Below are 18,711 nucleotides of genomic sequence, written 5' to 3'. Positions count from 1 at the left end.
ATAAGTCAACAGTCTTCACATTCTCAAAAGCAGAAATTACCCATTTATTTTGAGCCTGTTCACAAGACAGAGGATCTCTCTTCGTGCTCTCTTTCAATACTCTGGCAACTGCAGCACATGTGTCTCTCTTTGCTTTGCATTTAGATTTCTCATGTGCACACAGATGAGGAGAGGCCCGGTTAGAGGTACTGCTCTTCCTTGCTGACGGAAATTTTTGGAGGTTTCGTTGTTTCTTTAAACAACACAGCTCAGGTCAGCTAGAGTGCTAAGTTTATTACTTCTATCTCAAAAAAACAAAGCATTGCCAAGTGACAGATAAGAACTGTGGCTGCAGACAAACACTCAGAATTTTATTTCTCTAAGAGTTTGCTTTTGTTACCTTTTTTTTGTTTGTTTTTTTTTATCAGACCCCTCATCTGCCTCCATTTTAACCAGTAGTACTTGGTGCTTATCCAGAGGCTGTATGCAGGGTGCCTTCGGCATTGGTTCATGGCAGCTGCAAGGACAAACTTGACAACATTCTCAAGAAGGACCCAAAATAAAACAACCCTCTCATTTAGTTAGTATCCAAATGCTGAGTAACTCTTCCTAGTTAGCCACTTAGACTTCTCCTATAGCCACTGAAATTGGACCAGAACTTCTATAAATTAGGTATCTAAAAGAGGGAGGACGAATTGCATTCAAGAAACACCTCCTTCTCCCCACAGACTAGACAAGAAACCTATTCATTAAGATTGCACAGCAAAAGTTAGGCAAGAGATCATAGAAAATGACACCTTTGCATTTCACCAAAATCCTTCGGGGTTCCACATAATTTACAGCTGTGTTGTAATTGTGGGAATTTAATTTGTGTAATTTCAGAATTGTGGAACATCTTATTTCGGATAAAAGAATTATTTGGCAAACCTCCTATGATTTCCCTCTGTTTTATTAGAACAGTTACCAAAATAAATTTTTATGTCTTAGCATCTTTGTCACCAAACCACAGCAGTCTTCCAATGGAAACGGAACAGCAAACCAATATTTGGTACAAATAAATATGTCAAATAAGAATTGCCTAGTAGCCCGTTTTGGGATCTTGTGCTGTATGATATCTAACAAATACTTACAGTTACAAGAATCAGAGCTAATTAGAGATTAACTTTTTTTTTTCCAAAAGATTCCAAGTACATTCAATGAAAGGACCATGACAACTTCGAGCAAATCGAAGTGGGTCATAACAGACCACCAAGCAATTTGGAAAGTGCTGAGCACATTACCAACGTTCTGCAAATAACAATAAATGGTAATTTAAAAATGCATTTATGCTTTTATGCATTTTTTTATTTCTTCACATTTTAAAGCTGTAAAAGGACCAATAAACATTAAAGCAATTCTTGACCGAATTGATTTTCTATATTGAAGTCCTGTTGCTGGATATTACCTCGTTGTCACCAAAAAAAACACTAAAAAGAACAATTAACCATCTAAAGCTGAAAGGAAGAATGACTGAAATATGAGAAATATCTGCACTCAGTGTTTCCTATTAACACTGTCTTTATTTTCTTTATACAAAAAATAGAAACAACAACAGACAAAACATACTTGAAAAAAAAATTAATGCTTTTGCCATGGTCTCATTGAGGAGCTGAACAGGCAGAGTCTTATACTTTTACAGTATATGTCATTGGGAAGGGAAATAAAGAAATATCCATGCAATAGATGAAGTACAAAATGTGTTCCATGGCCAACAACATTTTGGAGGGTAGCCCGTGTCGTAACAATTTTCAAACCATTACTCTTGTTCACACATGCCTTTACAGAGTACAGCTTACAAACAAGTTACATATACACATATATCATAAAAAAAAAGTTTTGAATATGGTCTAACTGCTACAAATTAAGGCATCCTAACAGTTTGTTGTTTTGCTGGTGAGGGATATGTCTCATATTAGTGTTTAAAGGATATATCTCAGGCATTTCAAACAAAGTGAGACATCATGAGATGTGGTTTAGAGGAAGAATTCCTGCAGCTCTGGTTCTTCAGTACTTTTTTGACTGTAAGATTTCTGTCTTTTCTTATCGATGTCATCATGCCTGGAGAGAAAAAGCAGAAAATTACCCATATTAACACTAACAATATAGACGGATTTGTCCTGTTTTTGTTTACTCTGTTTTATTTAGTTTGCCAATTTTGAACTTTGAATTAATCATTCTTTCTGGGCTTATTTCTCCAGGAATGTACTATACACAGTATTTCTCAATACCATAGATTCTTACTAACTTTTTAGCTTCTATTCTGCATTGAAAATTGGAAACCAATGGAAAAAAAACAGGAACTTTGTGAGCCAAATCATGAATGAGGACATTGTCAAAATGCTCTTGTAATGAACAGAATGCACAAAACTCCTAGATCCTTTAGTGAAAACTGCCATAATGATGAAGATCCATTACAACTAATGAATTGATTGGTAGGTGCAAGTGACGTAAATGAGCGATTTGTAGGCCTTACTTTATGTGTCTGTTTAAGCAGAGGCAGTGGGAAAAATAGTAAGCTGTAATTCTACTTAAGCTTTTTCAAGCAGGGCCCACACTCTTTTAATGTAATTTAAGTAAAATCCTAAATCAAAACATTAAAATTTAACTACATACAAAGACAAGGCTCCTTTCTCTGTAATTTATCTTCATTTTCACGCCACACACATTTTAAAAAAATCTACTCTGTTTGTAACACAAATATCAGCTTTGCAATGAAAGCAGAAAAAACCCCAACATCTAAGTTTCCTCAGTTCCCTTCATAAGCGTGATTTGAATCCCCAACCTGTTCTTCACTCGTCTCTTCAGTTACAGGATTTTGAATAAATCCATCTAGGCCATAGCAACTTTCAAAAGGGTTAAATGTCTTATTTTTAGTTATTACTACTTAACAACAAAACTCCTACTATACAATCATGACTAACTGGTGGTTGTTGCAAAGGACAGATCATGCAGGGAAGTTAAAAACCCACAGCAAAGGGCAAGGGATGTGTCTATAAAAAGCTTGCCCGAAGCTCACATATTTGTGAGCCTGATTCTTGTAAATCAGATTGCTTTAATTTATTCCAGTCTACAATCACCACAAAGAGCTAAATATCCACAAAAGACTGACACTTAGTATACTTAAACAGACTTGTGGTTAAAACAGGGTTTATCAGGAGGTGGCCTTCTCAGAGACCGTACTTGTGCATCTGAATGCATCTGAATATGAGGCACCATTTTATTTTTAAGTCTCTTCCACTCATCTCGATTACAGTGGCCACCACACCGAAAGAAAGTGCAAAATACAAAGAATTGAGTTTGATGAAGTAGAACTGTTAGAAATAAATTTGAGGAAGAAAAACAGAAACACTGAAGCTTTTGCCACAATATTTTTTGTCACTTACCATGCATTCCTGTTATAAACAGTACATGTAAGTGTTAACTGTGGAGCTCTGTTAAAGGGTGCCTCATAAGACTATGACAAATTCATTAACTCTCCTGTTATCTTAGTTTTGCAGCACTGAAATACATTCTGGGTGAGTCCCCACAGCTGCACTGTAGAAGCTGCAGAAGCTTGCAGTGGCACTCCACACATTCCACTTTGCAGCTCCATGCTGCACCACCATCTTTAAGCACATTTTTTTCCAGCTACTGCAGATATCTCTAGACGACAACGCAGATCAGACACGCCTTTTACGACTGCCTCCTCTGCCTGCTGACATGAGGGAAATACACTAGTTATACTGCTAATTATTAGCCAAATTTCTAGCATCTTCTGGTGTCTGTGCCACCACATAAATACTCACCATCCCCTTACACAAGTGGCATTGCATGTAATCATAAGAGTTCACAACAGAACTACCATCAAATGCCTGGGACAAGGCCTACATTATATTGATATTATGAATCATTAGGCTGTTGTTACGTATAACGATAAAGCTCTTATTTTCTAGCGCACAGATTTGGACCAATGTTGTAATTTATTGAGCACTAGATCAGGCAGTGTAAAATCTACTACATGAGAGCTATTTATAATTTTAAGAGTGTACAGACTATTACCTGTCAGAACTCTCATGGCAGATTTGCTGATTTACCCTAAAGTACTAAATGAAGGTATCTTCAGCTGTTGAGAGCTGTACCTAATACAAGGCTTTGTACTGACAAGCTGAGTTAGTGCTCACTTTATTGTATTGCATAGCTTAATTGATTTAAAGTGTGAGAAAGAACAGGTCACTGTCCTTTCACTTACAAGTAGGATGGAAATAACTACAAACATTTGCTTGAAATTGTAATACACAAGAAACTAGTAAATCCTCCCAAAAAGAGAAAAAATATCCCAACCCATTCTCCACAATGCTCTCCAAGGCTCTTATAAGAAACAGGGTCTATCTAATCTTATAGTAGAATTACACTAGAAAATTTAACATAATTTTACGTTATTAAGCTATAAACAATCTGAAAAAGTAAAGTACAAGACCTTGAGGTAAGTGAATATTCTGAATGAAAACATGAAACAAGGAGAAGAAGCTGAACAAAAATCAGCTGTAATCTGGAAGACAAGAATGTCACTTTATTCCAGGTAGATTTTCTATAATGCAATTTCCTATAATGTCCAGTAATACAGCCTGTTAGTATAATCATCTACAAAGGTTTAAAACTACAAAGACTGCACCATTTTGCAAAAAGGTTCTTTTTTCAGCAGCTCTGAAAGGATAATGACTCAGTCTACCAATACCATTCACAGAAAAATTTAGACTGTGTCCACAGACACGTAGTGCACGATGGCCATGTTCTTCTAATAATAAGTTGCACAGCCCACATGGCAGCACACAGTGGAGAAAGTGCAGTCCAAAAACCATGAAGCAGACTAAAAAATGTCACAAACACTGCATTGGGAGATCTGAGCACTTTCAGGTTGGCATTCTGACTTTTGACAAGCACAAGACGTTCTCCATTTTTATGTCAATTTTGGAAATTTCACGCTATATGGCGTTGCATGCGATTTGCCCACTTTTGTCCTAGCAAATGGGTGTGAAGAGAACATCTTCAAGCTGTTCTTTCACTGCATATAGCCCCAGAAAGTCCTGCTCAAGCCCTCTCCCCGTTCCTTAAACAAGAAAGAACAGGAGCACACTTGCTCTGGAAATGCTTTCTCTGTCCCCAGCTACACCAGTCCTTTCACTTTGGGAATGGCTGGAAATTTCCCTTAAACGGATTCTTTGCGTTTCCTCACTGCCAGGGAAGCACCCTGAGGGGGTGCAGGCTGAGGCCGCGGTGGCTCAGCTATGTCTGCCAGGATGGGCAGAACCACGGGCTCAACCCTGAGGCTTGCTCTCCCACTAGGTGACTCCGAAGCTGCAGCCAGACTCCCAGCATCTCTTACAGTGAAAATAAAAGGAAATACTATTCTGCTTGGGTCTTCTCTCACAGGTCTATTTACATGTGGCAAGATCCCATTACAAGAACTGGCCACACCTCTGTGATGGTTCTCACATTCAGATGAGCATAATGATCTATCATGGCCCCACAGCATGGATGGAGAGCTGAGCATTTGACAGGACACCACTCACAGATGTTACATGGAACTGCTACAGGACAGGCAGTTTTCTACACTGAAATTTGTATTTTCGGGAGAGAACGAAAATTCTGAACTGAACTTTACAGTTGTTATTTCTGGTTTCACATATACTATGTCAATGATTTCAGAACAAGACTTCCTTTTGAATTATGAAAATTGTGTTTTTAAATACAGAAAGTTTCTAGCTTTAGAAAACAAGTGAGTAATCACTTAGCTATTTAGAAAAGAAAAACTTAGAAATAACTCATGCTCCTAAACTAGAGAATGATTAATTTATAACTTTCCACAGAAGTGCCTGCAAACATATAACTTTGGTATGAACAACAATTGTTTCCAAGCTTCATGAAAGGATTTACACCTCATTTTGACAGAAAAAAAACCCCTTATCATATTAATTCTGGAACTGTTACAGTAGCACAAAAATGACAGAGAAATATTAAAAAGCATTTGCCTATAAAACACACATACTCTTGTTAAGTAATATTTTTTCCAATGCTTCTTTATGAATCTTGAAAGACTAGCATCTACCTGCCTGATACTCCTGATACACCTAAAAGTTATCAGTGTTTTAAAAAATAGGTTTAACTTCAAAAATATGAAGGAAAATATGTAAAAATAGGAGAGCACTGCACTTCAGCATTCTGCCTCAAGTTCTTTTCTGTACTCTATAGCTAGAGAACTGTGCTGCTTTTACTCTTTTCATGAGAGGAAATTTGATTTCCACTCTCATCTGGTATTTGACTTTCATTCAACAGAGGCTGAATACTCAGCCAAAGTGAGCTAAACTCCCTAGTGGATTTATACACACTTAGAACTGAAAACTTCTAGCCACTTCATTGATGACAGTATCAAATATCCATCATAAATTTCAATTTTCCTAGGCATTTAAATATTTATCTATTCATTTATTTCCCCTCTTGTGCATCAATCAATCAATCCTATTATGTCAGTTATGAGTAATTTTAGCAAACATGCAATTAGAGAAAACAAGTGACAGAAAAGCTGAACTTCCCCATGCATAAGCACATACCAAGCATAGTTACACAGATGTTCCTCATTCAGCATGCTAGAGAAAAGACTGGTGTAGCTGAAGTAAGGACCCTAAGAAAGTACAACATACATATCAGTTGAAAACATGCAATGAGCTTATCACATGCATAACATGCAAGCCTATTATGAATAACATAACATAAATAGCGTAACATGAATAATATGGGTCAAGAGAGGCAGTCAAATACCCACAGTAACTTTCTAACAGTTTGTTTATTTAAGTTATAAAACGAGGCTAAGTCTGTTACCTCCTCAAGGCATGTGCTGGGATTCTTTGAACTGGTATGAAAGTTTATTTTTTCTATAGCTTGGATGTTTGACAACAGAACATGCAAATGTGGTCCTTTCACAGGTAGCATGCATTTACAGTGTAAGTGTCAATACTGGTAAAACTCCCTCACCAAACTCTTCAAACTTTTTAGGTGAATTAAAGCCACTCATGAACTTACTGCCTCTCAGAACAGCTTTGAAGACAGATTGTCTTATTTTCTATTACTAAAAAATACAAATTGCCCTTTCAAATAAATTCATCATTATCAAAATACTTCTATGTTAAACTGGCAGTTCATCTATACAGTTAGTTATTAAAGGCTCAAATCAGCAGCCCATATTATCATTTTTTTGGTAAAATTTATTAAGTGCACTTCCAATTTAATCTAGCCAATTAGGTCTACTTTGAAGTTTTACTTTTATTTAGCGTTCTGGTATGACACTTTCTATCCACAGTATCCATTAATATGGAGCATTTTCATTATTTTCTAATTTTCTCTTTCCATTTTTAATTTTCTATGCTATTTTGCCCTTTTCTATGCTTAAGATTTTGCTGTGCTTTTCTCCCAATAACTTGCCATACTTTTTACAGTACATAATTCATTATTCGCCCTCCTCCTTCTCTTGACTTGCATTTTATTCTTTTTTTTCTTCATCTTGTAATGACGACTTTATGTCTCTCTATCTCTTCCCTCGCACCATCACTTTCACAGAGGATTAAACGATGTATCACTTCCTCTCACTCCGCTCCTTTTCTCCAGATACCCATGCTTCTCCTCTTAGCTCTATACAAATACACTGTGCTCACGATATTTTCCACCTCTGTTTTCATTCAAACCTCTTCCTTTCTTTTGCAAGAGGTATTTGTTAAGAGTATTTTTTCCCTCTGCTTTGGACAAGAGAGCAAGCTTTCTGACTGGAGCAATCCCTCTTCTATGGTAAGCGTGTGGTAAGGGGATGACCTGAACTTAGCATATGTTACTGCTACCACTATCCTCTGCCAAGAGAATACTGGGTACTGAGAAGACTGAGGACAGAGTGGGCAGAAGAGATTAGGCACTAGGTCATGGCTGTGCCACCAGTTCTGCTATTTTTCCTACTTTGGATATCTACTTTTATCCTGTTGCCCATATTGCTAGTGGCTACAGGACTGAGCTAGTCCTCAGAAAGCCCATGGATTCAAGTTTGACATTCTGACAACACCAAACATCCATTCCTGGTGAATCACATCTTTGTGGAGAGCTTTTGATAGACAGCAAACACACTGCATGTACAGACTGTGCATACAAGCACACATGCTATTCCTTGAAAAAACCTTACACCAAATTAAGACAGTGACTTTCAACTGGTCAAATACAGTAGATTATTTGTGCGTATTCTTTTGCTATAGCAAGGTAGTCATTCTCAAAAGTAAGCATTACTATGAAAAGAGAGCAGAAAAGGCCCTTCCTCCTTTCAGTGCACTTACTGTCTTGTTTCTTCCTTTTGTGGGAGTTGCTGAATTTCCTTTGCCATCAGCTGTCTTCTTTCCTAATGAGGTAAAAGGGAGTGTTGAGGTTTTGATCAGGTTTGCTGTTTGACAGTTGTTGTTGTTATTCTGGTTACCACTCAGTGTCTCCATTATGGATCTAAAGGTTCCAAAAGGCCTTTTCAACGGATCCCCAGCTGGTTCACCAGTGCTGGGTGGAGTCCGCGAAAGCGTTTTGCCCCGCTCTTTATCCTTTTCTTCATTCAGTTCTGTCTCTGTTAGCTCCACCTGCACCACAGGCTCCTCAAAGGTTACTCTGAGTTTCAAATTTTGGGAGGTTCTGCGCTTTGAAGATGGAGACTTGAGAGCACTCTTGGGGCTCGTGGCAACCTTTTGAGCAGCACCACTGTCAGAGCTGGATGGACAGTTGTCTCCAGAAAACTGGCTCTGAGATACAGTACCAGACTGATACTGGGATTCACTGTCTGGATCGCTGCTCTCTGAAGTAGGGGAAGGACTGTGGCCATCCACAGACTTAGAAGCTCTGATACCGAAAGGGAAGCGGCGCCCTGCTGCTGAAGTATGTTTCTTTATCATCAGATGCAAACTTTCTGTGCTCTCTACACTTTCCACTATAGGTTGAGGCCTTGGCTTGTCAGTTCTTTTCACAGGCGTGTTCTTATGGTCCTCAGAATTAGCTGAGTCTGTGTCAGACTCACTGAGAGACCTCTGCATAAGTTGCCTCAGTCTGGCTAACTTCAGCTCTCTCTTCTCTGGAAGAATCTTCTTCACGTTCTTGGAGGAAGCATGAACATCCTGAAATTCCAAAGAAAGCTTTTCCTGCATACAGACATTTTCAGAGATTTCCTTTCCCAACAACTGGCGCAGGATTTTATCTGAGTCCTCATCTTTCGTCTTGGCCCGAGTGCGGCTTGAAGTTCCCAGGCTGCCAAGAATCTGAATCCCATCTTGGGTGTTCAATTTACTTTTTGGTAGAGGCAATTCATCTGCTTCAGAGGGTTTCCACTGGGGTTTGCCAGAAGCAGGAGAAGATGGCGAGCTTAAAGAAAAAAGGAGAGAAGAGGATTTCACTATCAAAACCAAATCAACAAACACTTAAAATATGAAACTGCCATTCCCAGTGTTCAAGTCTGCCTCAGCTTATTGTTACTTATCCTCTTCATTGTTACTCACGTGGAATTCATTATTCTGATATTGGAGTGAAGATTACACAGAGGAGGAGGTAAAACTGCTTCCATTTCTAGTTACGTTCCTTTCATTTCAATACCAAAGATGACTTTCTGAGGATAGTTTTAGAAAAACTACTGTTTGTTATTTCTGTGGGCCTGACATGCTTTAAAATGTAAATAAATGAAAAAAACACACAAAACTAAAATGAGATGCTCTACTCTACAAGTCACATCATAAAATAAAAGTAGCTTATTCTAAATACAGCAAAAATACTGTCTCTCCGCATAGCAGTGATTTCATAAATCTTAAACTTCATCTGGTATTAATAACAGCCATAGAAGACTACATAAAAAGTCAGCCCATTCACACTTAAAACTTTTCAGCTATGAAATACTGAAAGCATGAAAAAGGTGACATGAATTTATTTCAGTACTTAGAACAGTAAATTAAATTTAGGACTCCAGATGGCAAAAAGTGAGGAAACAGCAGTCTGAGGTTTGATTTGTAAAGAATGTAAGTTACAGAGACCCTTTCTTTCCACATGATATAACTGAGAGCACATGATATTCCACATTATTATTATAAACCACTGAGCAAGGGTAAAGTGACAAAATTTAGGTTGGTGTAAGCCACTAAATCCATGAATCACATTTCTCCCAGTTCCAATATAATTCTGTTCTGATAAGCCTATACAATTTACAAAATACTGTGAACAACAGTGTACAAAACTCATGTATATTATCACTTCATTCTTAATCCACTATGAGCTATTTTTATGTGGGAAGGTTTGCAAACTGAAATAATGACACTAAAAATATACATGTATCTAGAAGAAACATTTCTATTAGAAGAGTTTCATTCTATTTTACCTACTACTGCCTCTTTAGAAGATGATGATATCCACGAGTGAGTGGAATGAAAGGCAGCAACAAACTATGAAATCAAAGCTAAAATACTGCATTTTTAGACTAACCTACTTAATTGAAAAGGTGTTGAGACCTATACTTCTACAGAAATAACGAATGATGAGAGGTCTCCTCTCACCTGACCTTATCCTATGCTGAAAGTGAAACAGTTGTGGTGCCCACCAGTACTCAGGGCTGAAATCAGTTGGAAATTGCAGCCAGCAAAAATGGCAGAAACCAAACGAGCTGGAAGACAGTGTTTGGTCCCACTGTCTCTACTGAACTGGCAGACAAGGAAGACAAAGACTATGAGTCTATTAAAAAAAAAGGTCAGAACAATTCTTCCCAGTGTGGTTTTCTATGTTAGCAAGAGTTTGGATTTGCTAGTTAGTTTTCAAGTCTTCTCCCATCCCATGTTCCTCTATAGGAATACATCTCCAAAACCAATACCTTTATTTGAAAGGCCCCTTTTTTCCTCTTTCAGTGCCTTTTTTTGTTTACTAAAGGGACTGAGAAAGACAGAAACATAAAATTTCTGGAGCTTTGACTTTTTACACAAGCTACTACAGGCAAAATTTAATGAGCGTAAAGAGTCTTATTAATCTGAAAGAAGGTTTTGTTGGCAACTGGCTTTATAAATTACAGCCGGCAGGAATGTATGGTGGACCACCACAAGGTCGAACTTTACTACTTTCCTAGGGGTTTCTAAAATTTTCTGCTATTCATCTAATACAAAATAGATTGTTCCACTGTAAATCTGAGTTTTACTTTTCTGGAGAACAGAGACGATTAATTTCATACTCAAAATATCCAGTATTCACATAACTTTATCCATTGTCAAATTCTAGCAGCTCAGTTTCAAGCCCACAAGTTAGAAGAAACACATTTACTTTGACAGAACACATTTAACATTTAGGCAGGTCACAGCTTCTTGGCATAGAAATTATAGCATGAAGATACAGTAGAATTCCAGTCACGTTACCTTGGAGTCACGGGCAGTGATTTGCCCTCTGATCGCTGGATTTCTAGAAGCTGCTGCAGTTGATTCTGTAACGTCACACGTTCCACTGTCTGCCTGCAAGAATATATAAAACTGTTCAACCTGTATCTTAAAATTGTCAGCTTTAATACAGCAAAGCACAAATCATAGAATCATAGAATCATTAAGGTTGGAAGGGATCTCTAGAGATCATCTAGTCCAAACCCCCTGCACACACAGGGTCACCTAGAGCACGTGGCACAGGAGTGCATCCAAGCAAATGATGTCACTTTTTCAATTTTGTATTCAAAAGAGAAGCTCCGTTGACCTATAATTTAAGCAGGGAATAAAGACAGAGATTTTAAATATTAACATAAACAAAAGAAGTTAGTTCTCCTGTAAGTTGTCTCTGAATCCCTGTGCATATTGGGCAATTACTGTACAGCATCATGAGAGAGCTTACTTACCAGAAATTATTTATTATATTACACACAAAGGTATGTGGGATCATAACCAGCAGTTTGATGTAACAGAGTGATTCATAAAAAATAAAACCCCAGAAACAAGTAATGTCAGAGCAAACTTGGGGCCACTTCGCTCTTGTTCAATTGTAAAAAGAAGTGGAGATTAAGAAGTCTCTTCCCACATTTGGTGGATGACTCTACTCAGCTACAAGATGGTTCTCAAAACTGCTTTCTCCTCATTGCAAACGAACTCTGAGAGGAGCTTTTGCCCACTGCATAGGGCTGGTCCAGCCTGCTTCAGCCTGCAGGACAGAGCTAAGTATGTCCTTTCTGTATTCCAGCAGAGTAGGAAAAGCTGTAACTGCTTCCTGCACAATCTTACCAAAAGTCCTACAAGTGCTCCACACTCCCATAACCTTTGGTAAGATTGTGCTCCACTTTCAGTGTGAAACTGTGATCTATGGTCAAAAATTTTAGACAGCAACATTAAAAAAAGAAAAAAGGCATTAACTGATCCCACAATACAACCTTATCAAGGTTACATCTATCTAGGAGAAGGTTACCTTATCAAGGGTAACATATCTATAAACAAAAGGTTTATATGAAAAAAGTTCACTCAGTTTAACAAGATTACCTTCTGTGAATCTTCAAGTAGTTCTAGCAAAATAAATGAATAAATTAACTTGCCTTTCCCCATCCCATCCAATATTGACCTTCCACTCTAGCATGTAAACATCACTTTAATTACGGAGTACAAGAGGTAACATTTATTTATTTAGTGACACATTTTAAGTTCAAGCACCTCTACACACTGTACAGACACGAGTATTGGGAAACTACTGGAAAAGAGAAATTTCCAGCTTTTCACTACTGCATATATCCTATCTTTTATCTGGAAGACAAATAGCACATTTGGTTTTATTCCCTGTCTTTCATTCATGGATAAAGATAAGGCTCTAATTTTAAAAAATGATCATATGAAAATGACTTTTTACCTGTTTCTTCCAGTCTCTGCTTCTGTTGCTGTAGAGCTAATATGTTTTTAGTACTTTTAATCTTATTAGACTTGCAGAACTAATACAGTTCTCTGACAGTAAGCTGGATTTTTTCCTAGCTCACATACCATCAGCAGAACAGCCAACTAAGTTCCAAATACAGAATCTTTATAGCTGGCAACGTCAACGCCAGAAAGAAGCCAGATGACTTTTTAGACTGTGAGTTGTACTCGCAGAGCTGACAAAAACTAAACATCTTTACTTGTAAAATATCACAGTAGATCTGAAAAGCACTATAGAAATAAAAGGTATGATGTTGACATACTGCCTTGCCATCACATTTTTGAACAAAGCCATGCTTTACGTAGATCTTTTCTTCCTTAAATTTTCCCTCTTCCTTCCTCTCGCCTACACATTTCCTTATACCATTTAAAAATCACTCCTACCATCTGTCAGCACTGGCTTATACTGCAGCTCCCCAGATACCCTCCTTTGAGAGCCAGGAAAATTTTAATTTGGGATTAGATTGTGATATATTTTATCTGTTTTATTTGTTTTATGATTTCCTCGATATCTATTTCTGAATATCTAAATTATTGTGAAGTCTAAAAATTATACACAGTATGAATTAATGTGAGAATTCTTTCAGAGAGCTAGATAATGGCTGCTTATGCCTTTAAATGTCTGACACTTCTTCTAATGAGCAATCACCCTCATTCTAGGTAAATATTTTAATATACTAAAAGAATTAGTTTCCTCCATTTCCTCAGTTGGACTATTTTGTACATAGAAACCCCTGCATATCTTCCAGAAATGTAACCCAAAGAAATATATACACACACATATACACACACACACAAACACACACATATATATATACATATTTTATAAATATACAATATAAATATACATTTATAATGCAATTATAAATGTAATATACAATCTATATATAAAATATACACTACATATATCTGCAGTAAGTTTATTTAGTGTGTATACATGATATGTTATATATGCATATACACCACACATGCACTATGCATGTATATACACACAATATAATTATATATATAAATAAAAGTACATATACGTATGTAAGCTAACATTGAAAATTAAGGGATCGCAGCTTCTTGGATTTCTTAGCAATAGTGCTAAGTAGTTAAAGGGGACACATTCAGTAGACAAGAAGATCACTCTAGCTTTAAGGCAGATTTACTTTAATAGTATTTAATGTCCAAATTCTGAAGGTCTTATGTAGTTTAGATAATATTCTCACTAAGCACTATATAAGGACATTGGTGTGTCTCCTTAGATAACTGTAGACTCAGGCTTGCTCCTGACAAAGTCAGGGAGTTCAGTCACTGAATATGAAACATGCTGGGGCACTGGGCACTAATAAAATGTTTTTCATGCTATTCTAACTGATTTCCTTTTTCAAGGACATTGACAAACCACGACCATTCTACATAGTCACCCCCACCAAAAAAATCTCATCTAGGTATATTGAATTTAGTACTATATTTTTATACAGCTCTTATTACCGCCCAAGTAAATAACATGTTTGTACCATATTTTAATAATATAATCATATTTATTTATTTATAGCTTTTTTATGTCTATTCAATGAAGTTTGAGAAGAAAAATGGGTTTTGTCTACAGAATATAGGAAAGTGGTATCCTATATACCACTCAGGATATAGGGGATACAGTCTCAAACAGAGAATATTCAGTCATTTTCTGATCCTCATCTTTTGACTCAAGATTTGTTTTGACCATTGCCTTGCTAGAGATTTCAGCTTGACTGAGTATCATAAAGATCAGTCAGTGGCTGGTTCATTTATTGCTTTGCATAATCAACTCTAATCCTTTGGGAATCTGGGGAGGATGGTCTATGATCAAGAGGCCTCTCTAAAAGAAGTTCAGAGAAGCGTTATTTTACGTCATTGGTTCTGACTGAATCTCTTCAGGCCAAGAAAGACTAAACAATAAATCACTTTTAATACCATCAGTGATAAAAAGTATTTGTGCAAGTAGTGATTTTCAGGTTTTGTCTTGAATGTTTTTTTGGATAATAAATAAGCAACCGATGAGATCAGTGAGCTGCGTGAGGACTACTTTTCTGCTTACCTAGGGACAGAATTTCTGGTTCACCTCCTCTTCTGAGACAAGGTCTTAGTTCATTCTCTTGTGAAGATTCAATGAAACTTTTCTAGCTATTGTGTTCTTCCCTCTCTCAAATAACAAGCTTTTTCACTCTTAGGGAAAGGACTTAGGAAAGTTCAACTTAGATCCAACTCAGAAGGATTTTTATATCTTCAATCTGAGTTGCTTTGCATGAGGAGTTGCAAGATGTGAATACTTTATTAAATTATAATTTTACTGTTTTGTTTTTGTGCCCTTTTTTTTTTTTGCCTTTTTTTAGGAAGAGCTCTAAAGAATGTGCTAGTATCAAAGAAGCAGTCTATTCTTTGCTTTAGGGCCTTTGAAGGTAAGTATTGTTAGATCCAAATATAAGGCAATTTGTTCTGAAAACAATTTTGATGTGGGCTTTCCTTAGGGAAAGAGTGCTCAAGTGTGATGCTTTTCTAGTGCAACATAGAGGATTCCAACTTTTCTCTTGGCATTCCCACTCCTCTTACCAGGATGGAGAGCCTTATCCCTGGCTGATAAGGAACACAGGAAAATGTCTACAGAAAAGTTTGCATGTTCAGACACTCTAGAGTTTTCTCATGTTTAAAATAGCTGAGGAAGGGTTGGGAGATCAGGCCTTATTGAGCTGTCCTGAATAGCCGTGTAATCTTTCACGATCCAGTCATAATTTCTCCTCCTCTAGAAGAAGATCCATTAACACTAGTAAAAGTAGTTGGAGAAAATTCAGCAGTATCAGCAGAGCTATCTGAATTGGAGCCTTTCCAATGCAACCGCAGCTCCAAATACCTCAGACTGCACACTGGTCTTTTGTCTGTTGCCATATGATGCTTCTGGGATCTTCAGAGGTGCTTTGACAATTCTGTCTTTCTACCATGTGAGAGGCATTTCTTCAAGAATCTGTGCCCAACACTTTGTTCAGGCCATGAATACATTCTTGAATTTTGATGTAGTTCCTTTGATGGGGCTATGAAGCAGGTCAGGAGCCTTCTTTCATAATGCCCTCTGACTCCTGAGCGTAGGCCTCTGAGCACTGTGTACTGCTTCTATCAGAGCCTACCTGGGGCCTGAGGCTTGTAGCCAAAACAGCCATGCAGAAGCTGCTCTTTCGAGCAGAAAATAGAATATTTCACTGCCTCAGTAAACTGCAGCAGGGTTGCCCAAGAGACTCACAACCCTTTGTCTTTGTAGGAGAGGAAGAAAAGGCAGCTGCTGCACATTGTGGAGTTAAATCTGAAGCCTAAAAAAACAGGCTGCTCAAGGGAGGCAGATTCAGTTCCAGATGAGACAAGCAAAGGAACCCATTAGGCACCAAAATAAGAATCATTTAAATGACTTCCGATGCTTGTAGCCCAAAGAGATGACAGAGGGAACTCTTGTTAGGAAAGTCCGAACTATGTGCTATGTCTGGGAATAAACAGCCAGCTGACTGACAAAACAAGCCTATCTCTTGGAGACGTAGAGGTAAACAGGAGAGGTAACAGCTAAATCGAACATTGCGAGAGCACTGCATAGAAATAAAACATGGAAAACTTATGGTTACTTTTCTACTTCTGGTTTTTATTTTTGCTAAATTATAGGGAATGTAAATCTAATTGGATGCTGAGATAAGTTAGGTGCTGATGCAGGAACTTAGGAATCACAGAATCCTGGAATGGTTGAGGTTGGAAGGGACCTCTAGCAATCATCTAGTCCAAACCCCCTACTCCAGCACATGACACCTAGAGCACGTGGCACAGGGTGGCATCCAAGCGGGTTTGGAAGATCTCCAGAGAAGGAGACTTCACAAACTCTCTGGGCATCTACGCTGTGCAATCTCTCTGGGCATCTACGCCAGCAATCTACGCTGGACCCTCTCCAGAAACCCCACGTCCCTGTTGTATTGGGGAGACCAGAACTGCACCCAGTACTCCAGATGTGGCCTCACCAGAGCTGAGGAGAGAGGCAGGATCCCTTCCCTCAACCTGCTGGCAACAGTAGGAAATGTCCTACATTCTGTGTGTGTGTTGTTTTTTTTAATCGTAGCTGATTCGTTTATTTCAGTGTGTTTTTTAGCAAATGAACCAACCACAAAATAAGTGGTACTTTGAAATGTCAAGTGAACACTGTGTCAATGATCAAAACTGTGAAATGCAGAGAAAATGCTTCTCTACCGTAAATGATTAGAGGTACAAACAAAAACAGGCATGCTTCAAATGCAGTAAGGTATTTTACAATGACAAATAAGTAGCTTTAAGCTACATGTTCTTTCAGCTGTACCACAAAATATATGCATGTTTACAGCAAAAGTGAGAATAAACAATAAGCACTTTTACCCTTATTTTAACACATGGAATGTGCAACTCAAAAAGTTGTTTCAACCACAATCTCCTTGCATAAAATGATGCGTGATTTTCAGACGTTTTTTTCATGGCCTGTGGTAGTCAAAAAGTACTTGATCGTTTCTCAGTAGGAACCAAAAGTTTGGTCAGTGCTGGTCATCTTATGAGGCAATTGACATGCTCAGTCACAACAATTGCACCCAAAGACAGCAATTGCATATTTGGTTTTTATATATGTTCTTTACCATATTCCTTATAGATCATTTATTAAAAATTGTAATAAAATACTCAAGCCACCTCCTATGAAGAAAAAATATAGAAAAAATTGAAAAAACGTACAACAGAATATTTCCTGAGAAGCCACTGTGGGCTTTGGAAATCTTCCAATTCAAGAAAAACTTCCGACTGCTATTTTCATCATTCCTCCCGACATCAGCTCCCAATACTCTAACTGGGAAGAGTAATTCACTGTACATAATATATAAATGCAAGCTATGTGAATAGAAAATACGATTAGCAAAGATGTGATCCCCAGCTATTCAAAGGAAAAAGGCAGAGGACTGCTTACATATGCACATATAAATTGTCAGAGTATTTCACATACAACATTTTCTCACTCAAATTGTCTTAACCTACATTCACAGCAAACTAACAACAAGAAAACAGCTAAAAAATTGAACCTCAGGTGAGGGGGCAAATGGTTGAGCCAAGGAATAAGGGAGAAGTACGAATTGCAACGTATCACACACGAGAGAAGGTATGCTGTTGATAAACTGAAGACTTATCAGAGTATTGTTCTCATGATGTCACAAAGATCCCTTTGTTAAGGATTAAACTTACTCCTTCAGTTGCTTCGTTAGCTTCACAACCTGAGAGGCCAATGACATGCAAGTCTCCACAACCACTAAGTAGCGGGAACACAGAGTGTGCCCGTGTCGCTCAGCGCTTTGTGAGGGTTTCTCTCCTGCATGGTTTTGCATAGTGACGTTTGCCCCGTATTCAACCAAGGTCTGAAAGACACAGAAGGAAACACTGAGGACTGTAAACATAAATCTCTGGTGCAAATTTTGCTCATCAACAAGAACTGCTAGGCCCAGAGCACTCCTGAGTAAAATATTTGAAAATATTGGTCTAAGCTGACCATTTTTAAAAAATGATTACTTGACAAATCTGCACGCAGCCAGAACTCCCAAAGTATACAGCCAAAATATCTATTCCTGAGGTACAAGGCTAACACAGAAAAGTGTGCTGTTCTTTCAGACGATTATTAAAAGACTATTTTTCCTTCTCCCGCCTCTTTATCTGTTCCACTTAAGCAATTACGGCATTTTCTGCTAACTTCTTG

General features: G+C 37.8%; 1 protein-coding gene across 1 annotated transcript in view; it reads right to left on the bottom strand.

Moving 5' to 3' along the window:
• Positions 1-1,977: 1,977 nt before the first annotated feature.
• The window catches only part of SNCAIP (synuclein alpha interacting protein), an 81,580-nt gene continuing 64,846 nt past the window's right edge, over positions 1,978-18,711 (bottom strand). Inside the window, exons 8-12 of the mRNA XM_088534707.1 lie at positions 18,207-18,376; positions 11,442-11,534; positions 8,364-9,423; positions 6,606-6,676; positions 1,978-2,076 (exon numbers count right to left, since the gene is read on the bottom strand). Of these exons, the coding sequence (XP_088390833.1) occupies positions 1,992-2,076; positions 6,606-6,676; positions 8,364-9,423; positions 11,442-11,534; positions 18,207-18,376 (1,479 nt within the window). The 3' untranslated portion in view covers positions 1,978-1,991. The remainder of the gene's footprint in view (positions 2,077-6,605; positions 6,677-8,363; positions 9,424-11,441; positions 11,535-18,206; positions 18,377-18,711) is intronic.

The sequence above is a fragment of the Tinamus guttatus genome, unplaced genomic scaffold, assembly GCF_059628265.1.
Source record: "Tinamus guttatus ecotype Peru unplaced genomic scaffold, ASM5962826v1 Tinamus_guttatus_pri_ptg000591l, whole genome shotgun sequence".
Classification (NCBI taxonomy): Eukaryota; Metazoa; Chordata; class Aves; order Tinamiformes; family Tinamidae; genus Tinamus; species Tinamus guttatus.
This window is presented reverse-complemented; position numbering and strand designations above follow the sequence as displayed.